This window comes from Mycteria americana, chromosome 10 (genome assembly GCF_035582795.1).
Source record: "Mycteria americana isolate JAX WOST 10 ecotype Jacksonville Zoo and Gardens chromosome 10, USCA_MyAme_1.0, whole genome shotgun sequence".
In the NCBI taxonomy this organism is placed as follows: Eukaryota; Metazoa; Chordata; class Aves; order Ciconiiformes; family Ciconiidae; genus Mycteria; species Mycteria americana.
In genome coordinates, this window is record NC_134374.1 from 24927419 (window position 1) to 24952020 (window position 24602).

The window sequence follows — 24602 nt, forward strand, 5'->3', positions numbered from 1 at the left end:
GCGACTTGTCGGTGTGAAGGTTTATATAAAGATTGAAGAAAAAAAACTATTCTTGGCAGCACGTTGGGCGGGGAAAGCGCGTCGTGGGTGCTGCGGTGGCCCAGGGGGACGTGTCGCGGAGGGTCCCCAGCGCGGTGCCGGCAGCGGAAGAGACAGGGGATCCTGGCCTCAGCCCCCCCGCCTGGAGAGACGGCGTTTCTGCGTGTCCAGGTAGAAGGTTGGTGTTACGCACACATATATCTGTGTGTACATGCATGGCAGGTGGTTTTTATATCTCTAGCTATCTATCTGTATGTGTACACGCACATATATATCTGTATGTGTACACACACACATATATAATTGTATTATACACTCTCAAACTCTCCCAGACAGCTATTCTTTTATATATATATATATGTAGACAGTATATATAGAATATAGTGTGTGTATATAGAGAATATAGAGTAGTTAATTATGCATGCACATGAACACAGCCACCCTTTATATATAATACGTTATACACTGTATATATGAATACATTGTATTAGACACGCACGTGCATGCAGGCACTTATTCTTTTATCTAGATAAACAGTTATACAGTCTCAGACACCCTTTTTATATACGTTTAGCATATACAGCGTACACCATTTGACAACATATATAATGTGTAATATGTAATTTTTTTTGTTATGCAGATCCACACTCTCACAGACACTATTCTTACATATATACTATGCAAATATATATCTGTATAAATAAAACTATACAATATCCTCTCACACCCCCCCACTTTTTAAAATACTGAATATACATATGTGGTTGGACATACATATGCAGGTAGGGTTAGTTTACACACTCTCTAGCTCTCGCTCTCTCTGTCAGCTATTTTACATACGTATATTTATACCCTATAAATGCACACACGGTCTTAGGCACTCTTTCATTTTTATATGTAAGTATAAAATAATAATACATGATATATAACAAAAAATATATATTTTTTATATGCCATATATTATGCATCATGTAGCCTCTTATTTATATTTGATAGATATACATAATTATTATATATTGTTGTGTATTATATATACTTATGTATTAGAACATTGTTTATAATTATAGATTATACATATATATATAAAGCAAAACCCAAACACCACACTGCCTCGCACAGGCTCGTGCTCTTTTATGTGCACATGTATAGCTGCACTCTACAGCCTTACGTACCCTTTTTCCATATCCACTCTCGAACAGGTAACGTACACTGGCAATACCTGCTATAGCTCCCCCACCTCGTGCGTGCGTGCGTGCATATACGCACCCCCGCGCTCTCTGACAGACGCCTGTTCTTCTATCTAGGGTAATACCGAGCAATTATATTTATTATAGTGGCTGTTTAAATATTTATGAGCCACCACACACAGTCACTCTTGCTCTCACGGAGACATCTATTTTTTTTATATACACATAGATTTGTACTCTTGCCACATGTCTCAGCAAACCTTTTTTTATATATATATATATATATACACACACACACACACACACACACACTACATAGCACATAATACATAATATTACTATATGATGTGTAACATAATAATATAATCTAGCATATATAATACATATATAGTGTATCTAAAAAACAGCCCTATGCTTTTACATATATATTTATATTTTTATACTCTATGCACACATAGTCTCAGACACCCTTTCATGGGGGGGGTTATATATAAATTAAAGTATATGTATTAAAAATATATTCAATATATACTATAACATAAAACATGTAATAGAGAACATGTAACACTATCTTACATAATGCGCATATATCATATAGCTTATATATAAACCACATATTTTATATGCATATTTGTGTGTCTATATATTAAAAAAAAAAAACAAACCACAGTTGGACTTGATGATCTTGAGGCTCTTGTCTAACCTAAATGAGTCTGTAGTTATACGTTCTCTATACACACAGCATCAGACAGCCTTTTATCTATCTAAAACATATAACTTCTTATAGTACATATAATCTATAATATACTGTCTGCTGTATATATAAAATATAGACATATATCCACACTCAATGCTCACAAACACCTTTTATATATGTAATAGTCTAATATATGTATAAATAAATTTAGTCTCACACACACAGTGACACATATTCTTATATACATATGCTCAACAAAGCCGCACGCACACACACAGCGTGTCTCTGTCACACAGCCATATATACATATATTTAAAAAAAAGCAAGTTATATATATGATATTTAATATATAATGGGGGCCTGTTGCCCCCAGGGCAGCTCATCAGTGGCTGCTGAGCTCCTGGCTGCACCAACATGAAGATGCCCCGAGCGTGTCCCCAGGCGTGTCTCATGGCACCGGGCCTTGGCATGACTCACGTCCTGGGATGCCCACACCGGGTCCATGCCCGCTGCGGCTGGCTGAAGCACGGCAGGGCTTGGTGTGGCTCGGCATGGCTTGGCACAGCCCTCGCTGGCCGCGGCAGTGGCTCGGGGTGCCGGGCGCTGCTGGTCAGGCCCATCGGGGGCCTTGGGGCTTTGTGCGGCGCTGGGGGGGAACCGGCTCTGCCGCCTTCCTGCTGTGGCAGGGAAAATGCCTTCCTGGTGTCTCCAGCACAGCCCTTGCTAAACCCAGCGCCCAAAGGGAGGGAGCTGGGCAGTAGGAGGGGGTGAGACTAAGGCAATGCTTCACCAAACCCCCATTTTTCTGATTTACAGCTTTTCTTCTTCTACAGCTAAAGAGGGCAGGGTCCCTGCCCCGTCACGTCAGAGGTGTAGTGGGGGGCTCAGGGCACAGGCAGGCGCGCCTTGCGCAGCTGGGCTTCAGGTGCACACAACTCAGCCTCTTCCAGCAGCGGAGGCTAAACTGAACCCCGTCAGTCAAAGCAAACTGTTGTCCTGGGCAGCTGCTCTTCTCCGATGTCTTCCAGCAAGGGAGCAGCACTTGGGAAAGGCAAGGAGAGACCTGCCCCCTCAGCCGCTCCCCAGCCACCTCCCCAACCACCCCCGTGGACTGTTTCATCCTCTCTTGTAGGACAAGTTTGCTTAAACCACAGGCATTTGTTACCTTGCGTTTCACCTGCACAAAGATTTGTTGCCTTTGTGCTGCATCTTTGTTCTTCAAATATGAAGTGATCCTGACTCACAGTTTCTAAACCCCTGCATAAAGGAGGGGAAGGTTTGTGGGATGAGGCAGATGCCCTTTTGCTGGGTCAAGTCCTCACAAGTCACAAGCTTGTTTAAATCGCTCTGAAAGAAACATTTTACAACTTGCCTGTGCCCCAGAGCTCCTAGCATGGTTTTATCAGCCAGAGCACTGCAGGTACAGCATGAACCCTACTTCTACTACAAATGCACAAGAGTCAGCAGAGAGCCCAGCTCTGCTCCCACCCGGCCTCCCTAAAGGAACAAGCTTGTAAGAGTGAAGGGAGTTACAGTGCTCATTCACGGTAATACTCATTTTATTTAGGAGAAACCGCACGGTTGTGTTTATTAAAGGCGTGTCTGAACAGCTCCTCTGCAGAAGAGCCTGCTCAGCTTGCACTGAGCCAGAAGCCACATAATTGTTAATATTGCACCAAGCCCAAGAAGATAAAGATAGAGGGCTCTTGCAGCGTCAATGCAGCATCCATCTGCAAGAGCAGGTCTGGCTTGTCACTATTACCATTAGAGAAAAAAACAACCAAAACTTTTGTGACAAAAAAAAAAAGGAAAGTAGTAGTACCCTACTTTTTGAGTAAGGTATGACAGAAAAAGATGTAGAGCTAGTCCTACTGGCAGTCAGCACAGCAACTGCTAGAACAGCTTTGATTATTTTTTAATTGCAGAGATCCCAGAGTACCCAAGTGGTTTGTTGTACACAATAATGTAAAATTCAAAGTCAGGATTTTTTTAGTAGTTACTTTATTAAAGCTAGAAAACCAAGTTAAAATTACTACAGTATTCACATACGGCTAGCAAGTTTCTAACTTCATTGAACAAGGACAGGGCAGTGCCCCAAGGGGTACAGAAACACTGACCATTTCGTATCTGCTAGCTGGTTTAAGACTACAGACGGTGCCGTCTTAAGATCAAGCACCAGCGGATCTCTCACAGCAGCATGAACAGTTCCTCATGCTGTAGGGGAAGAGACAGTGCCCAGAGTTCCAGTGCAAATGCAAAGTTCTTTCAAGATTATGGATTAAACTGTACCCAGTGTGTTCACAGCTCAGGATGAGGAAGGCAGCTGGAATGAGCAACCTGGCTAAGTCACCTCCACTCGCTACAGAAATTTCAGAGGAAAGTTTCTTACTGTCATCCAAGTCTCACACATACAAATATTTACAAAGAACTGGACACAATCTAGCAAGAACTAGTGTTTGACTCCCTTGCTGACGCCAGAAGCCGTCAGGCACAAGTCATCAGGCTTTTGCTGCAGCAAGAGATCCCAACACTTTTTTTAAAAAAAAAAAGTCACCAGCAATGTGGTCTAAAGAAGCACAGCACAACCCAGTCATGGGGCATCTTCTGGGCTCGTCAGTCAAACTCCTCTTTGATAGGGGTACAACCTGAGAAGAAGCTGGTATTGTTGCTCAGCATTCTCTTCTTTCTCTTTACAAATGGCATCTGGTTCTCTTGGGACTCCTCATCTCTCACGACCAGGGAAGCAGCAATGCTGGGCTTCTTCATGAACACATCTTGGTCTGTGATATCTTTCAGGACCTATCAGAAAAGCAAGGAAGACAATTTTGGAGTTGGTCACTGCCCTGAAGAAGCCAGCCGGCTTGCACTAGAGCTTGGAGGCAGCACATGCAGAAGTTGCCAGGCCAGTGTCAAGAGTTGCTTAATTTCTTTACTCAAATCAAAATTCTAAAGAGAAATTCATGGGCTGAGCAGGAAGAGACAGCATTTGGAATAGTGTGCAGAGGGTACACGTGGGATAAGCAAATTCCTTTAGCTGAGGCAAAGTTACAGCTGCCAAGTCAGAGTACACAATGGCTTAAGAACAGCAAGTTTGGACATAGACAGATATGGTTTTGTCCTGTGAGCTCCTCAATTACCAGTCTCCCTTTTATTGCTGGAAGGTGCAGCAGGGAAGTATGGCAAGCCTGTGTGGCAAAGTTTTTGTATGAAAACTTAAGAATTCAGCAGCCTCAAAACTTAAATACAAGCTGGCTTCACAGCTGTAGTCTGTTCAGAATTTTCTAGCAGCAGTCTATCATCTCGGGTGTTTTTCTTCTTTAAGAGCCATCACTAGCCATAAACAAGGTGTGCACACATTCAGGACCACTCCTTTCTTACAGCTTTAGGCAGTACCTTTGTAGTTGGTGTGATGCACACAGGCTGAAAGAAAGTCTCTCCTGCAGTCACTTCAGTGGGGTCTTCGAGTTTGAAGGAACCTTCGGAGTCCTTTGTTCGGTCCTCACACAGTGTGGCATCCTGAGGGGCAATACTATTTTGAAGCACTTTTACCACATCCATCCCTTGCTTTCCCACCAACAGCTGAAGAAATACTAGGGGTCCCTAAGCCACCTTCTCTCCAGTTGCAAAGTAATTCGTAGTACAGGACGCTAGATGCCTGTCAGGCAACTGGTTTCGTAAAACAGTCAATAATCAAAGAATTACTATGGGAGGTCTCTGCTTCAAATCTCTAAGATCCAAGAATAAGGCAGACATTTCTAGCAAGAGTTCTAACGAACATCAGTTGCTCAGGAACCTTCCTGATGCCACAACCCCCTCCCCAAATTATCCCGTCCATTCTTGAAACAAACAAACAAAAAAATGTGAAAATGAATTTTTGTACCATCTGAAGCTAGATACAATTTTTATTTACTAAGTGCAAGAGAAAGACTTAAATTGTTTGTCTTCAGATTCATGGCTGACAACTGGCAGTAGGTAAATCTGTGACTTGGGACACCATGCAAATGTCTGCATTTAGTGCAAGAGCCTGGTACCACAGTGGAAAACTTGGTGCTCAATTACCACAGATAAACACTGAATTAGTGACATTTACAAACATTTCAGAAAGGTACATAAGCTTTAGCTTGACAAGCTGTGCATGTACGCTAACAGCATAACCGCTTATCTGTTCATCCAGCTTTGCTTAAACATGCAGCATAGTCTGGATGCTGGGTGCGGGCCCTTTCGCACCCACAGCCGCAGCACTACTCACCGGAAGGCCAGGGTCTCTATTTCTGCATTTTGCTGAGTCACAGCTACAGCCTTCAGTGCAGCCCACCTTCTGCTTCCTGCAGCCACACTGTCTATTTCCACACCAGCCCTTGCAGGAGCACTAAGTAAGAGAAGAGTTCTGTGCAGAAAGAGCTTCGGTGTTTTATAGACTACCTGAAGCAATCTAAAGGACAGTACCATCCCCAAGCTGCCACGAACCTTTTATTGTTTCACTGTCAGTCCTGCATCCCAGGAAAAGAAACAAGGTCTCTCCACCTACAGAGCCACCTCTTGCTTCGGTGTCCCCAAAACAAGCATCTTGAATTACGCAGTCCCCCATTTCAGGTTATCCGAAAGGATGCCAGTTTCAGGGTCAGTTAAACAAGCTAACATCTGCGCACTAGGAGGCAAACCTGAGTCACCATACCTAGGGCCCTCCATCCTGATGGAGGTGACCCAATTTAGCTACTGCATGGCCTATCAGAGCAACAAATCTCTTTGCTAGTCTGTGTACGTGAGCCAGTAGCAGACTGCACAGACCAGCTGCTCCAAGCTACAGTTCTGAACGGAGCAGTAATTTGCACTGGAGTTCCACTGGGCTACATAAATGAACTCAGGAGAGCCAAGCGTCAAGCACAAATCCTCCTTCCTGCAACATGGCCGAAAAGAATTCCCCAAAACCCAAACTGCTAATAGTACCGTAGTTCAGAATTTATCAGGTTGACAAGCTCCAGTGAAAGGAACTAAAGCTAGACCTTAAAATTCAAAAGTTTTTCTGTGGTAACTGCCGACATGTTCAGTGTCACGCAATAGTGAAACATGTAATAATTTACCCCTCTGTGAAAGGGGAAGAAGAACATGTCTCAATGTGGGTCTAGCTTCATAGCAATTCAAGCCCAAAGAGGCCCATCGGTTCACAGTGAGTTGCGTTCAGCACGTTCAAATAATCTCTTCCATCCCATCAGGAATTAATTGAGCAGCAGGCTGAAGCTTCAGGCCCCGCAGACCGATACAAACAGAAGAAGGAAGCTGAGGCTTCTGTCAGGACTAGGAGCCACAGTACAATACAGTGGGAACAGTACACAGGGATACATGACAGCATATCCCTTTTTTCCCCTAAAATAGGGGAAATTCCTTTATTCCATGAAGGAATAAAGTTGCTGCTAGGGTTCACTATTTTGCTGCTGTCTGAAACTTATAGGCCAGTTCAGCCACAGGTAGCAGGACAGAACACGTGTGTCTCATGGTAGATGACTCATCCCGTGAAAAACTATTTAGGAAGGTGTTGCTGACTATAGACAACTTGTGCTCTTTCTGTCAGAATATGATAAATAACCAATGCCAACAGTACTATCATACTAAAGCTGTTCAGAACAACAGTGGAGACACTACGATCTCACTGTTGCTCTGTACACGTAACATACTAGATCCTTAGGGATACAGGCAAGTGATTCCCTTATAGGTAATAACAAGTGAAAGGTAACCACATCTTACCCCCATCATGCTTTTCTTTGTTCCTTTGACCACTTTTACCGGAACCCAGTCTGCATCCTCCGTCTCCCCTCCAGACTCCCCTGAGTCAGAGAACAGCTCCTCCATATTCATTTCTGGGGTTGGCACACGGGGTTTTGCTGTCGTTTGCCGGCGAGTCTTTGGCTACGCACAGAAGTTAAAAGGGTTGAGGCCCCAGAAGAAATAACAGTGGGTTTATATTTTATTAAGGCACTTTAGAGTCCCACCACCACAGCCCCATTCCTCTCAGACAGCCAAGAAGGCTGTAGGGTTAGGGAGAAGACAAAAGATCAAATTGTCAGGATGAAAAATTCAAGCAATTTGAACTGCTATAGTTGACAAATCCTTGGAAATTTAATAGATTTGTGTCACAGTCTTGACAAAATAGTTTTAAATCACTTATTCCTCCCAGCACTAAGATTTGGCTCTTTTGCAAGGCAATGATTAAATTTTTTATGACAGATGCCTTGCTCCATGATTCAGAGACTGGAAATGCTACAGAGAAAACACCTAGATTACTAGGGAGGATACAGTCAGACATAATTAGATGGAGGAAACAGGTTTGGTTTTTCGTTTGCCTTTTTTTTTTTTTTAAGATCGAAAAGCTAGTGCAAGCTAGTTTCAGAAGTATTCTGAAAACAGAAACCTTGAGGACTGTCTGAAGTAGAGAACAGGCCTACTTCAATAAGAACAACAAGATTACTAATAGCCAACTAATAGCCAACAATACAAGCATAAAAACTGGTATGCAGAATCTTTACTTTAGGTGGAATATAATCAAAAGAAGAATCTGGGGACTCGGATGGCATTTGCCGAATGTGACGGAGCTTCTGTCCACTGGCAATTTGGAGGAGCAGCAATTTCTGTTAAGAGGAACAAAAAAAGTTAGCTTGGCAAAATACATTAAGCCAGCTGCCAAGAAGCTCTTATGACTTACGTCTGTACAGATCTCGACCTGTTTGAGAGTGTCGTTTTCCTGGAGAAGTTCTTGGTTCTTCTCACAGATCTCCCTCATTTTCTCCAGCTCTTCCTCCTGTTTGCAAGACAAGATGAAATCTGTAGGCTTACGTGGGGGTAGCACAAGTAGTTGTTTGGGACAGATTTTTCTGTTTGGATCTTTCTTGCAAGATCAAAGGGGCTTCTTTGTATTCCCCAACAGGAGATCAGCTCTGACTAATCAGGAAAATCATTAGTGCTACTACCTTGTTTTATGCCTAACACTGCCAATATGACAGAGAGAATGTGATCCTTTCAGAGTGACCACGTAAGATCTGAAACTGCCTCTATTTCTAGGGCTTATCTCCAAATTAAGTGCACCTAGGACTGATTTTGCTTTAATACATCACTGAGCATGCCCTTCCACAGGAGCTTGCTACACCACTTAATTCACTTAGCGACAAGACAAGGTGCAGCTTGTAACATGTCTATACGATCAAGCTAAAGTTCTTCCATTGCTGATAGCACAGTGGAGCTGTGCTTAGCAAAAGGTTAGTAATAGCATGCTGAATATCCTAACTAAAGGTGTTCTGAGCACAGAAGAAGTTTGCACGAGCTGGTCAGATTGTGGCAGGCCTCATTGCTGTACTTACATTTATTTAATGGAAGAAGATACAGAAGAGAAGGAAAGCCACAGGCTTCTTCAAACCTGTATAGCAACTATCCCCTGCAACCAACTGAATCAAGCAATCTTAGCTACAAATGAAAACGAATCGAGCAATCTTAGCTACAAATGGACATGCTCTTGATTCTGCGCCTTCCTCACTCTAAAGCTACTATCCCAAGTAGCCCTAATGAGCACCCCCCCCAAGCCACATCCAGACACTCTACCTGGAACTTGAGTCGCTCTTGTAGCTGTTTCTCTTGCTCACTTAATGAATCTTCCAATTTCTTCTCTGCTGCTTCTTTTTGCTGAAATTGGCTAAGCAGGTACAGAACCTAAAAGCAAGTTAATATAGCAGAGGCAAACAGGCGTGAATTCCTAAAGAGACATCTAGCAGCCCAGGCATTAAAAGCCTTGACGGTTTCAGAAAGATTCTTTCTGCCACTTCCAGTGCGATGCTGCCCTGATCTACTTTAAAAGTTATCTTGTGCACAAGTGTAATATCCTCACTTAAAGCATTGCGAAAAGTTATTGAATAAAACAACTTGCATAGGACAGAAGATGAACAGGGAGATTTCTTGGGCTTTTGTTAGCTATCCTGCGAGAGTCTAACAAATCTTCATCAGATATACAGCAACAGATTGGTTTCAGCACAACACTTTGCCTTTATGTCTGAGCAGATCTGGGAATCAGAGTCCCAAGACACAGGAGCTCTCAAGATTTATATCTCATGTTTTACCTTCTCCTGGTGGTGTTGTTCCTGCACCAAAAGCTGATTTTGGAACTCAGCCTCCACCTCCGTTATGTGGTTTCGCTCTTCAATCAGCATCTTTTGTATGTCTGAACAGTTGGCTTTACTCTGCTGAAGGCTGCTCTCCAACTTGCTTTCCTGCACTTTTGAGGAGACCAGCTGCAAGACAAAAGCAAGATGATTGCCTGGGTCAGCAAGTTCCATGTTTCATAATGTCTGTTGGGGCAGACACGCTTCAGTCTGAGGGCAAAACATTTCTGCCTAACTTCCAACCAGCCTAAGAACTGGACTGGCCATCAGCAACAAGGAGGCTAGATGAGACGTTCAGAGCTAGACATCTGACAGCCAGTATGGAAGGGCAAAACAGATAGCAGGAAGTCTTGTTAACTATTCTAGGTTAATCTCCTTTCCTGAAGCACTTTAAATCCAAGTATTGGGGGACCCCAAAAATGAATGCTCTCTCATATTAGCTCCTTAATTCTTTTCCTTTAATTTTGAGGCACCAGGGACTGATACATGATTCTGCCGTTCAGTTGCTCTTTCCTTGATTCCACATTAGCCCAATTCCTACTCTCTCCTACCCCCAGTCTTGTTCAAGCTTCTCCCATCCCAACATCCATTCCACTGCTTCCACTCTGACCTCAGAGAGTGGTCCCCTTATTCCCCTGCACATTGCCTACTTGTTCGGTAAGTATTTTTAGGTACTTTCTCTTCCACTTCTGAAGTTTGTCTCTTCCCTTTTACTATTCCCATGCAAGCCTCCTGTAAGCACAGCTTTAGCTGATATCTCCAGGCCTGTGTCTACTCCGTTTCCCTCTTCCCTGTTCTTTTTGGATTTCACTCCCCAAAATGATCTACAGTACAGGAGAATATTTTAATCAGAAGTTGTGAGGGAAATAAACCTCATTCAGTACAGCAGTGCTTCACCTGAATTCATCTCTGCTATCAGCCTGTTAGTCACTTCCTTTCGTTCCTGGCTAAGCACTTGGAGCCTTTGTTTTTAGTGATACATTAGGAAAATTCAGAATTTACCTCTCCAAGGAGATACTTCAAAGCACATTTAGCCTCTAGAATTGTTGCAATACTGTCCCAACGCTGTTTCACACGATCTCCATTGTCTGCATCTAGGAGTTTCTGCTGTAGATCTGCTATCTGGGCACTCCTTTGGAAGAACACATGTATTTCAGGTTACAACACAAGAGAAAACCTGGGCTAGTGTCTGGGGTAAAGTTTCACACAAGAGTTGTAGACAGATGAGGAAAAAAAAAAAACGGAGGCAAGGCTGTGAAAATCAGCTTCGTCGTACTGCCTTACCTGAGCCCCATCTCAGTTTCCAGGCTTTCTATCTGCTTTGATATGGAAAGGTCCATCTCTGATGCCTCCAAATCTGCGAGGGAGTAGGTGCGTCTCTAAAGAATTACAGCAATGGACAGAAGTGAGCAATAGGTGAAAAAACGCACACAAGACTGGGCTTTCATTTACAGACATTTGAACAAAGAGCAGCCATACTATTATGAAAGACTCCAGGTATCTCTCTATAGCTTAAATTCCATTGCTCCCTCCCAAAAGGATAAAGTCTTTGATAAGGGCTGTGAGCCACTCACATCCATCAGATGCATTGCATTAAGTAACAGGTTACTTCAGCAACTCTGTTCCCTGCCAGAGGACAGTAACAATGTTAACCCTTTCTTCCAGGAAGGGAACCATCTCCATCCCTACCTTCTGAGGGAAAAGGTCAAATAGGAGTGAATAAGAGTGTGACAGTACTTGCTGAACAGCCAGAGGTGTGGGACAGGGAAAATGGCATTTCCCTCTCTCTTACCCGGAGCTTTAGAGGTGGGTTTTCCCCAGCCTCTTTCTTCTCTTTAAGCTGAAGGAGCTCCTGTGCCAAGATCTTTCTGTCCTCCAGAAGGTCTGCAAGGTGCCGTCGAGCTTCTTCAGTACTAACGAGAACCTCTACTTCATTTGCAAGCCAGCTCTGGAGGGGAAAAAACCCACCAAAACCCCCAAAAACAGGTTAGTGGTTCACTGTAGTCTCAACTTCAGGACTGAGTCCTCCTCTGGAATGCCTTCACAGACAAACTGAATAATCACATTGCCTCCCTTAGCATGTAACCCCATGTTCCTCCCCTCTGCTCTCCAACCATCAACCCCAGCAGCACCCACTGGGTTAACAAAGCTAAGTTTGCCCATTGTTTGTTGGAACGCACAACACATTGTCACCCACTTTTACTCGTGCAGCAACTCCTTCCATTCCCCGATTCTGACTCTCCTTTCGCTTATCTGCAACCTCCCGTTGTTTCTGCAGAGCATCCTTTAGGCGCTTGTTAGCAGCTGCTGCCTGTAAAATATTTTACACAGAAGCTGAACAGTAGTTACTTCACTTAATCTGTAACAGTTGAAAACATGAGGCATTCACAATGCAAGCCAGACATTGAGACAGTGAAAAGAGTGTAAGGTTCATAAAACTTTTGGATTAATCAAAGACTAAAGTCCCTGACTTAGTTTCTTTTGCTGAGATTCCCGGTTTAAAGAGAATCTGCTTCTAGGCCTAAAGGTAGAAGAAAGCACCTAAAATGGTTTCAAGATGCATTTCTTCTATGCAGCCATCCTGAAAGAATTTTGAACTCAAGCTTATTTTATACTTTCTAGCTTGGGCATCCGTAATAGATTTGCCACAGCAGCCTGATACTCAAAGGGTAATTTACCTTTTAAGGAGCAGATTTAACTAGAATCCCTCAAAGGCTACAAGACAGAAGCATGGTGTTTTTCTACAGAGAAAAAAGCACCTATTTCCAGTCCTCCAAACTGCTCTTAACAAGTTTCTGCATATCCTATTACAACCTCCAGCCACACTTTGCAGACCTTTAGGAACTGATCAGGAGTTTCTAGCAGATATTGGCTCCTTACCTCTTCCGTTTTGCGCCGAAGTACATTGGCCTGCTTCTCAAAATCTCGTTCTAGCTTAAGTAGCTCATATTGTCTTTTGCGATCCTGCAGGGAAATAGCGTTAAGACAGATGGAAAAATCACGTCACATTAATACCTATGGCCAGCTTCACACTTCTTGGAACAGAATAATTACATTGCTGTTCTGCAATGCAAATGCTTCATGATAATCATTTCACTCATCATTACAAGCTTAAGCCATGTAGTGCCTCTGAGAACAAATGGCTGCTAGGCTTAAAGTGGCTAGAAGGAGCTCCACATTTTCCCTCAAAAAGGTTTAGGAGCCTGAAGGTTGTAAGAGACTGCAAACCAAAAGTTTAAGACTTGGTGTCCCACAGCAATGGGGAGCAAACTTCTTGCAGTAAGAACTCCTGTGAGAGCAGGACTCAAGGTACAGATGTTTGCTGTTCATTACACTTGAATGCTACAAGCCAGCTGGATTTCATTAACAATTCTCACTGTTTACCTGCAGATTCAATATTCCTTTGAAAGTTTAAATACCTCCCATTCTGTGGCCAAACCCTACAACTTTAAATACTTTAATATTAAATATGTTTGCCTTCTGCTTTAGAGCTGAATCATGACGACTGCATTGATAGCTTTAAGATTGCCAGACACATGCAAGCGAGTCAATTTATGACAACTGGTGAAAGGTGGCAACCATATGAACTAATGTTATCTTCAAAGCATTCCCCAGATGTTTTTCAGATGCTTGCAAGTTAAACAAAGCCTTGCAGCAAACACTTTAATGATTTGTTTCACTCTTCGGAGGGAGGTACAGTTTGGGGGCTTATTGTTTGCTCACCCGTTCTTTCAGCTGGATCACCTCCTTGTCCTTCTGTTGTTTCCATTGCCTGAATTTCTCAGCATCATCTTTCATTTGGCGCATCAGCTGTACTCTTTGGTTTTTCATTTCCTGAAAAATGGAAATGGCTGGAAGAATTGTCCAGTACTTGCATTCTGGGTAGTTTCAACGTACATTCCCCTAGTGTGTCTGTCAGGGGTGGGGAGTGGCAAGATGGGAAATATTACAGTGTGCTGCCCACTCAGAGTACATGCCTAAGGACACTCTCAAAGTGCTAAAACTCAGGAATTCATCTTTTAAGGCATATATGGAAGACAAACACGTGCACGGTATACACGTGGAAATCAAAGCCAAGTCAAGTGATTTGACTCAGGCAATAAATTATCAGAATAGCCTGAAGACACTTTGGACTTCTTTTATTCCTCCAAGTTTCAAGAGCCACCTGCCTGTTGTATTACACCAGCAATTACACGTAGTCAAAGGAGTCTTGCCAAAAACTGGTGTTCTCAGTCTAACAAAACAGAAAGAGTGAGTGCCTTCTGTCTGGAAGCTGCTTTGTCTACACTGGAGCAAGCCTGAGAACTGCATGCTAGGGTTAGTTACCCTGATCTCCTGGTTCAGTTTGGAGACAGTGCGTTCTGTAGACTCCTTCAGTTTTAAGAGCTTTGATTGCTCATTCAGCTTTTTCTTCAGCTCATTAATTTGCCCTTCCAACTCCTGAAGTCTTTTCCGACGCCGTTCACTCAGTCTGTAAAGAAATCACACTTTAAAAACAGCCCCCCTAATTACTGTTATTCTCAAACAAATATTCTCCAACTTTAGAAACGCCTTATGAAAAATTAAATCAATTGTCTATTATCATCTTTCCCAATGATCCTATCAGGCTTCTCTGCAATTCATACAACTCACATGGCATGTTAAAGGGATGCATTTGCATCAAAATAAGAGCTTTTACAAATAGCTGAAGTAAGTGCAAGACAATGAGTTCTCAGGTGCATTAACACAAGTTTCAGTGCTATAAGCCACATGGCTTGCGTAGTCACTCTTACTTGGCTTGGTTGACATCCTTCTTTGCCATATGCAGCGCAAGGATCAGCTCCTCCTTTTCCTTTTGCAAAGTGCTGACCTCCACTTCCAGATCCTTGATATTAGTCTAGAAAGGAAAACAGTAGTAAGCCTCCAAATAAAAACTTTGAAACTCCACTCTGGAGATAAAGCTTTAAGACAGGAGGCCTTGAGAAACCATGTTCCTTTCCAACAGGCTGTAAACCACCTTGTCTAAAAGCAGTACTAGTGTCAAAAGGGCTAGTCCTCCATACACTGAAATCTTAGCCAGGCAACAGAACTATTGTGACAAACTAAAAGTTACGATTGACCAATTTCAGAGATGGGAGATCCCAGCACAGCTAGTGAACAGGGGAAGCCAGATCAGCTGGCCATACTATGAGAGTTAATAGTGAAGTGCTTGCATTTTGGCTTAGTGTGACCAAGCAAACCTCCGAGTAAAAAGCAGAGAAGCCCATTTCATGTAGAACAGCTAGTGGCTAATAGCTTATTTCAGTGAAAAGACTGTCTTCTGGTGGTAGAGCTATTTGTGGGTAGCTGGGCATGGCCACCCCCCCCACCTTCTCTGCTGACACCTGTAGTTAAATCCCTCCCATGCCCAAGGGAGCAGTGACCCAGCTTAAGGAAATAGTCCCAATAAGAACATGTTCATGAGAGGACAGATCTTCTCCTCCCTTCCCTCCTCAGCACGGAGCAACTGCATTAATTGGGAAAAAGAAAGCGAACATATCCTTACAAGAACTATTTCAGAAGAGTTTACCTGGTATTGGGACTGAATGGGCTCCAGCTGACTATCATTCTGTGTCATTTTTTTGGCAAGTGCCTCTTTCAGAGCCAGGGCTTTATTCAATTCGAGCAGCTCTTTGGACATCTGTGCTTGACGGAGGGCATGTTGAGTGGTGAAGTTATCTGAGGATCTCTTGGTATCCTGGCCCATTTCTGCTTCCTGGAGGAGACACAGCAATGAGCTGGAGAAGCCAGTCAAAAGCTCTTTAACTATGTGGGCATGGTTCCTGCAGAACACTTCAAATTCATTTTTTACATTAAAAATTAGATATTCAGAAATGAGAATAGGTTATTGATCTTCAACACATTGAGCAAATAAGAGCATAGAAAGGCAGCACATACAAAAGTGACACATATTATTTACCAAATATTTGGATTAGAAAACTAGCATAAGGACACAGATAAAAGACGAGTGATGAGGGGATAAAAACACACCCCTAGTAAGGTCTGCACTTACAGCTGTAGCATCCTGTTCAGCATTTGCCATCTCTGCAGCAGCTTCTATTGTGGCAGCATTTTCACTCTACATAGGACAAAGAGAAGAAAATTTTAGTAAAAAGTAAAAGATGAAGTAAAATGAAGCTAATAAGAGTCTGTTGGCCTATTAGGACAAAGCATAATGTTATTCTCCTCTGTCCAGAAAGCTATCTCTGGAAAGAGGATGCCATTGTCTTCCTCCTTTAAAAAAGTGAGCATACTCCTCCTAGACTAGCTGGACAAGGCAGTCTTTCTAGTCTTCCCTGAACTCCAGCATTTGGCAGCCAGCTCCTCACAAGAGTAAGGAGTCTGGGAACAGGGGGAATGTCTAGCAAGGGAGAACAGAGAAGTTTCTCAGTTAAACAAAGATTTGGCAACTTCTATTTAACAATTTCAGGTCCCTGCAATTTGGGTTGCTCATTACAACTACCAAGTTTATAACTTTCCTTCCAACTTTTGGATTGTAAATCCATCCTAATCTCCAACTATCAGATTATTTTATGGAGACTCTTCCTTTTCCCCCACCACACGCAGCCACTCAAGCACAAGTGGCCTTTCTGCAGCATTAAAAGCACAGCAAGACAGCTTGTTTTGAAGTGGATATCAAGAGTCATTTAATACTTGTAATTCCTGGGCTCCTTAAGCAACGTTTCTGCAGAGTGGAATCTGCTGCTCCGCAGATCAGCAGAAGCACCCTAGGTTTCATTAGTAAACTTGCTTGGCACACACTCTTCTCTCCCTGGATTCAGGCTTACCTGCAACTGACCCAATACTTGCTGAAGATTGCGAATCACCTCTACGTTTTCTTTTAGTTCCTCATCTTCCACAGTCTCTACCAGCTTCTGCAGATCGAGCTTGCATCTGCAATGCAGACGTGGGATTAAATCCATGAGTATTAGTATTACATGGCACGTTTGTGTCACATGTGCCAATAAGGAACAACTTTCCCCACTGAACATACAAGTGAGTTCTGGATGAACAAACACAAACTGACTGTATCCAGTTTATCCCACCAAAAACATTTAATGCTGAAAGACATTTCCTCAGCATGAGTAGGGTGTGGAAACAGACTTACACAGCATGTTGCTGAAGTTGCTCTAGTTTGGCATTCATCTTCTCATTTTCTTGTTCTGTCTAGGAGAAGTCAGAATTATACTGAATTGTAGGAAAAGCAAGATAAGAAACCAGAAAACAGCTAATTTATTTGTAGCAAAGATATGTTGTCAGTCTGCGGCAAGTCAATGCACTGAAAGATCTTGCATGATCATTGCCGTTAGTTTGTTTAGACTTAACACCCTTTTTCACAGGCATATACACTGCAGTGAATCAAAACAAAGCAGAGTGGAGGGATGGGAAGAGGGAAGAGAGAGCATGCACGTGCGCAAGCGCTGGTATTTAAAATACTAAAGCAACAGAAAAGCTGAAAGATTCAGGTCTACTTTTCCCCACTGAAGTCACCAGATCTACAGGCTCCGAGAGGCTTTTGGTTCTGACTACCTGATAGCTGAAGATTTGAAATAAACATGAAAGGAACATTAAAGAGAGAGATTCCTAACACACCATTAGAGCTGCTATTGATTAATCTTCAGCTAAAAGGGGAAGTCATGCAACTTAAAGCTCTTCTTGGGTAACTGAACCTTACCAGAATGATCCTCTCCAGCATCTGTGCTGTCTGACCAGCAGCCTCACTCAGCCCTCTGCTCAGCTTTTGATTCTCCTCCAATAGCAACTGGTTCTTCTCCATCAGGGACTGAAGATTCTCTGACGGTGCCATACTACTAAAATATTAAGGACCGATTTGCTTGTGAACATGACTTTGCTAGAGCTTTGTAATAGCACTGAAATTACCTCCAAGTTTCCTAAATAACTTAAAATAAATATAGGTTGTAGCAGATGAACAGAAATAACTGGAGGAAGTCTAATCTGAATTCAAAAATTTAAGTAATACAGCATACCAAAAGTAGATATTTGCAAGAGAAGACAACACTTTTGAAACAGTAATGCTGTTTAACCAATGGTAAGTCTGTAAACTGCATGTACTTGGGTTTTGAAACATCCTCAGAAGACAACACCTACACAATCCAACTCTTCCCTCCATTTTGTGCTTTTAAGAACAATGCAGATGGAGGTGCCCTTTATTTAGAGGTAGAGGGGTGAGGAAGAAGAGGGATGGATGAATCTGAGAAACAGATACTTAGTTAGGAGACGTGGCCTAGTTCCTCTCACATTTCCTACAACTGATTTTTGCAATCTTAAGGGGTTTGCTACCAAACTAAGTGGCCCATACATGCATGGAATTTCAGTAAGCATGGAAAAAAAAGAACAAAAGGAGAAAAAAAAATATTGTCCCGATCCTATTAGAAAGCAACCAGTTTGCTCTACCCACACGCTACAGCACTGTCTGGAGCAATGGAGATTAGAGCCTTTGCTGGCGTCTGACAGCCATCAGTTACATTGAGCATTACTCTACAAAGCTTACTTGAGAGACACTGGGAGGGTCCCTCCGTGGGCCTGCAGCAGTAACACCTGTAGCTGTTGTACCTAGAAAGACAAACAATTACTAGTTGTAAATCTCTCCCATATAGTAAAACTAGATGGTTGAAGGAACACTATTAAGATCCTTAGTCTTAATAAGAGTCACTTGCTCCACAATTGTCCTTTTAACCATTGGCTGTGGAATCATGTTGCTACAGTATTTTACTGTATTTTACAGTATTATACAGTATTTTACTGTATTTTATATTTTGCAAGTAATTTACTCCTAAGAAAAGCTACCTGCTCTTCATCAGGAATGCTCAGATCGGAGCACGTTAAGTCACCCACAGACAGCTGACACACTGTTCTGTGCAGGGTGTCAGAGACCTCGCTGATCCGAAGGGCAGGTCTCCCACTTTGCTGAACCAATGCTCTGTTGCTACCTTTCACATGAGATAAAGTCAGATCACTCGCCTTCCTAAGCTACTTGAATATGTGATTTGAGTTTACACTATGTTAATAAACATTCACTAGGCTCTGGTGAACATTCCTACGCAGTAAGCAAAACCACTTACTTGCTCTGTTGTGGAACAAGATTACTGAGTTTTCCTATGGAAAGGTAGCATGAAAGACTGTATCATACACATACAGTCAAGTAGGCACAGCCAGCCTGGATAACTCTCATCGGTAGACAAGCCCTTGGGCACTTCTACCTTTGGGTTTAACCAGTTCTCATTTATGCAACTTATTTCCCTCTGAACCTGACCACATAGGAACACTCTTCACTTCCCACTCTGTGCTAGACATAAGCAAGTGACATCAGCAAGGTAAGCATCACTGTGTTTCTAATTTCGCCTGTAGCCTAATGGGCAGGCGATGATTTGTTCAGTGGAAGGGAAATGTAAATCACACTAACACTACTGTTTTTCTATGGCATGGAATAGCTGCTGTAGAACTACAAGAAATATTCATGTATTCCCTTTACAGCACTTACACAGCCATCTCAAGAGACAGAGAAACACATACTAAGTATTTTTGGCATATTTTGTGTAGCTAGGCATCCTATGTCTTTGCTTGCTGTTTACTGAGCTTAGCACCAAAAGGATAGATCTACTCTTCTCGCATGAAGAAAGCACCCAGTACCTGCTGCTTTAGATGATGCAACTCAGCCGCCTGGGGATCAAGGTTGACAATTGGTTTATTTTTTATTTTTCTTGCTCTGTCAGCGTAACGCAAAGTATTTAGAGTTTCTTCTAGATTGGAATCCGCAGGGCTTACACAGGCAATCATGAGAGTGTGGCTGTTACCACCCAGAGAATCTGAGAAGGAAAACAAGGCATAATCAAAGCTTTGAGAGAGAGCAAGAATGACTAGTAAGTTATCATCATTAAGATATTAAGACCGCATGAGTGCATCTCCATACTACAGCTAGAAGAAGATATCCAGCTGCAGTTTTGTGTCATCGTCATCTACTTTCTCCTCTGCCCCAGTCAGTACTATACTAAAGAGCTTTTTTTGAAAGCCAAAGTCCCAAAGTTATGTCTCCGTTCTAAGCACCGATGATTTCACATCAGAAGCCCCAGTAATATTGTTGTCCTGTTAAGTAATTTCTGTAATTGCTGTAACTTCTCTATACTATTTCTGGCATAGTTCTTTCAGGTTTTCCCCTCCCTTCTCCCACGCAATAATACTCAAGACCTCCACGGATATCCAGACATCAGAATTCACACTATCTTCCAATTTAAAGAATTACTGGCTAAGAACATATTTGTTCAGACCATCAAGCTGCATGGCATTTTGTCCTTTGGTTTTACACTAACATATATTGGCTACTTAAAACTTTTGATCAGAAAAAAAAAGGCCCCACATCCAGCTCTGCATAATCCAGTTTCTTCTTATTAGAATCTTTCAGATATAGAAAATACTGAAGAGCCTAACTTTTTGTACTAAATTATTTAACTACCAAAAAAATTCCCAGTAAATTGCATTACCATAGCTATGCCCATATTAAAGACTAATTTAGATAAAATGTATTAAAAGACCATTGCAACTATAGAAAAATAAGTCCCATGAAGACCAGGTATTCAGACTAAGAAAAAAAACCATAAATATGATGCATGCAGTGAAGGCACAGACAGCTTGAGCTTCATTCTGGTTGCGATATCCTCTAGTAAGTAGCTATAATTAGGGTATAATAGATCTCTGCTTCCAGACTCCACTTCTCATCTTCTTTCTCCCCACCAAAAAAATGCACTGAATTTGTCTAGTTTCCTCCCTCTATGACATAGGAACCGCAGAAGAGCAGGACTCATTTATGAGTCCATCTCAATGCATTTGCAACCTACAAATAAGGGTACAGAAAAGATCTAGCTTCAGTGAGAAGAGGAACTAAACCAATAAATGCAATCCCTTCGTCAACAGCAGCTACCACTTTGAACTGTGGTTGTACGGCTGTTGGGTTTTTTGCTACTTTGTTTTTTAAGATGCATCTGTAGATTTAGGCTTTATCATCATCTGCTTCTTACCTTGCAGCAGTCTTGTTAACTTTGAGTCTCTGTAGGGGACAAAACCACCCTTTTTATTTTCATCACCAAGAGCACTAATCACATTCCCCAGGCAGAGGAGACCTCTGTTTATGTTGATGCCTGCATATGAAGAGATGACAGTGAGTAGAGCCACCTCAATAGCTGGGAATTGGTCATTTCCTTGTTAAAAAATTTAAGAAGGTTAAAAATGCACATTATAAGGGCTAATTAAAGAACTGCTTTGCTTTTCCTGACAAGGACTCAATTTATTCACTCAAAAGTGGTGAGAAACCCAAGCTATACCAGTCCTTTTCCTACAGACCTTCTTTCAGTCTGTCTCCCTCAGCCTTGGTCTTCTTTTGTCTCTCAGAGCCAGCAAGATCAACCAGGTGTAGCTTGCAGTGAAAACTGCTGTTCCTATGGCAGAAATAAACTATTTTACTCTCTCAAGTAAACATGCAGTTAGGAAAGGAGCAGTCCAGTGATTACTACAGTTGAGCTACTGGGCTGAAAAATATATTTCATATCAGAGACAGCCAAATAAAGGAACCACCTCGACAGTAGCTCAGCTGAGTTCATCCAAGACCAAGAAAGAATGACAGGACTATGAAGTTTTGAGTAAGTCTGACTCCTAACAGCTGCTAGGAGTGGCTGCGCGATCACACTTACTTGTCATTTTTCTTTTTCTGATCAATGCAAATGGTGAAGATGGCATGGGACCGTGAGGACTGGGAGTTCATTGCTGTGGAGGCCACTGTTCTGGAATTGTTCCCTTGCTCTAGGCAGGATACAGTATCTTGGGCACAGGTGACATTTCTTTCTGTTAACCCTACAATCTGTATCCAGGAAGAAAGCATCATTTACCCTCTCCTTCCTCTTCACCCCAACTTTCATCAGAAAAATTATCCTCTGTCTTGATTACAGCAGACAAAGTGAAGTCTCTGTGCAAATACGCATTCACAAGAATCAGAGTCTCACTTCAAGCCAGAGGGTCGGTATGGATTCCCCCAGCAACAATTTCTGCACTACACTATAAGCACACATCTGTACAAAACTGCTAAGGAAATAACTTGGGCACTTAAGTAGTTTCCCCTCAGGATCCCTTTGTTGCACGCTACTTCTGCCAAACTGAAGAGTACAATTGCAACAGAGTTTGAAATTTGTTGAAGGGACCCAAAGTCCAACGTTCTCAGATATTCACCTAAATCAGCCTTCAAAAAAAGTCAGAATAGGACTTGCAAGTGGCTTTGTCATGGACATCTAACCCCACTGGTATTACTTTGAGTAAACTTAAGGATCATCAACAGCTCAATTTTGAGAGGAATGAGGAGTTGTGATGATTTCATAAGCATAATATAAAGCCGTGCTCAAGGAGTCAGACAGTTGTTTCACCGAAACATTCGTCCCAAGCCATGTTGCCCCCTTATGTACCCACATCTAATAGGGCAACAAACCTTTATGCCTTCTTTTGGATCTTCCCGTATACTGATTTGAGAAGACCGTTCTCTGGATGGGCACAGCAGGTCTAGAATATCCTCATTGTAGATCTGAAAGCATCAGAACAGCAGTTCAGAGTTCGCAGACTTGCAACAGAACAATTTGCATAAAAGAAAGATGTAAAGTCACACTGAAATCGTGGCTAATTTTGCATGACATTCTATTCATTTCACCTTTAGAGAAAAATACCTAGGACTCAGAATCCAGTTCCTGACAAGACCTTATGTAGTCTTAGGTTTTGATTTAATAAATACCTATTACTTGAAGGAGGGGACCTCATTAAAGCTCCCTTTGTCTGTAATTCATAACTTTATAATAGTTTGAAAATCAAAACAGCTTTTACCTCTAGATAAGAGACTTTGAGGACGAATTCCCAATCCTGCCTTTGCTCCTTCTCCTTAAATAGCAGTTTGATTACCCGAGGGATGACCCCCACACCAGGTTCGTGCTCTTGATTGGCAGTGTAGGTACCTCCCATAGAGTACGTTTTTCCAGATCCTGTCTGTCCGTAGGCTAAGACAGTAGCGTTATACCCTAGGGGAACAAAGGGCGCCCAGATCAGTCACGCGGGAACCAGAAGAAACTTTGATGAGCAAAGCTGCTTTCTAGCAAAAGCATCCTTCCAGAAAAGCACTGCCCCTCGCCATCAGTTTACACAAGCACAGGTCACAGTTAGCAACACCAAGGGGAAAAAAAGTCAGTGAAAAGCTCCCCAAAGCACAGATAAAATTATTATTCCAGCTCCTTTTTAAGTCTGCTCTGTTGCTTTACTAGAGTTCATCATAGAAACATAGTGTAAATTCTCTGTCATCAGAGCTCCACTGTAGCATCGGTAACCACTTCTGGTATCAGATGCTTATCAATTCATCCTATTATTCTTGATAAAATTCTCTTGCCTTACAGAAATAGCTTCAGGAACCAGAATGACCCAGTGAATACACACAAGTCATTTTGATAGCCCTGTGGAGTACAACAGGTCGTAAACAGGTGAGATCTAGCACTTCTCACTAGAGGCTGGAGGCAGTGTCTAGATAGCACAGGATTTTATTTTCTGAGAAGATCAAAGAAGAAATGAGTTAGAACGGAGAATCAAACAGCGCAGCGCCTTCTTCCGCACAGCTGAGCCCACCGAAACCCCCAGTATTTTAAATCAGAGCTTGACCTGAGTTACCACAAACCTTTGAAGATGCCCCGTATGAGAGGGGCAACAGCTGTGTTGAAGACTTCCTCCTGCTCGACAGAAGGGTCGAACACATAATCATACGTGAACGACTTATCGTTACCTACGACCACCTGCAGAGGAGAGGAGAACGGGCAGCGCTGACTACGCCGCCCCAGCGCCCTGGCAGCAAGGCCCGGGGAGGGGAGGGGGGCACGGCCGGCCCCTGGGCGCAGGGATCCGGCTCCCTTACCTGCGGTTCTCCCGGCACGAAGGACAGGCACATCTGGCACCCTTCGCTGGTCTCCTTCGGCACCAAGGGCCGGCACCGCAGGGCCACACGCACCGGGATCACCTTGTCATCTTCCCTCACCATCTTCGGTCGCCGTGGCCGCCCTGGGGGGGGGGATCGGAGCCGGGTGAGGCCTCGCAGAGCAGGGCCTGCAGCGGCCGGGAGGCACCGCCCTGGCGGGGCCCGGCGCCGCGGCCCGCGACCCCCGCCTGGGACCCCGGGGCCTAGTCCGGAGAGGCGCGCGGACCCCGCTAGCGACCTCCCGGCCCGGCCCGGTCCCGACGCGCCGCGCCCAGCGGCAGACCGGGCCCGCCGGGCTCCCCGCGACGCCCGGGCCCCTCCGGGCGAAGGGGCGCGGCGGCCACCAGCCCGGCAGCGGCCTTGCCTGAGGGGAGCGGCGCGGCCCCGAGCCTCCCGCCACGGCGGCGGCCGGACCCACCTGGAGCCGCCGCTGCCCGTTAGCGATGGCGGCGCCGCAACCGCCAACATTCAAACCGGGGCCGCGCGCCGCAGCGGCCAATCGCGGGGCTGCGCGGCGG

The 24602-nt window shown here is 43.4% G+C and overlaps 1 protein-coding gene across 3 annotated transcripts; it reads right to left on the reverse strand.

Annotated features, from left to right (window-relative positions):
* Positions 1-4467: 4467 nt before the first annotated feature.
* On the reverse strand, positions 4468-24601 carry KIF4A (kinesin family member 4A). 3 transcript variants are annotated; one of them, XM_075512853.1, is made up of 31 exons: positions 24503-24601; positions 24025-24167; positions 23791-23905; positions 22956-23146; positions 22570-22662; positions 21785-21951; positions 21438-21532; positions 21116-21235; positions 19734-19909; positions 18595-18656; positions 17758-17890; positions 17191-17249; positions 16871-16976; positions 16096-16161; positions 15613-15798; positions 14837-14940; positions 14391-14535; positions 13788-13898; positions 12945-13028; positions 12262-12375; positions 11857-12012; positions 11349-11443; positions 11067-11196; positions 10023-10193; positions 9511-9618; positions 8639-8716; positions 8445-8546; positions 7666-7827; positions 6173-6292; positions 5317-5439; positions 4468-4722 (listed from the first exon to the last, which is right to left on the reverse strand). In XM_075512853.1, exons 2-31 carry the CDS (start codon positions 24145-24147, stop codon positions 4537-4539), a joined length of 3681 nt encoding a protein of 1226 aa, XP_075368968.1. In that variant the 5' UTR covers positions 24148-24167; positions 24503-24601; the 3' UTR covers positions 4468-4536. The 3 variants fall into 3 exon arrangements, with proteins under 3 accessions (XP_075368968.1, XP_075368967.1, XP_075368969.1); XM_075512852.1 differs by having other exon boundaries at positions 17758-17893; XM_075512854.1 differs by lacking the exon at positions 6173-6292 and having other exon boundaries at positions 17758-17893.
* Between the last annotated feature and the right edge of the window lies 1 nt (position 24602).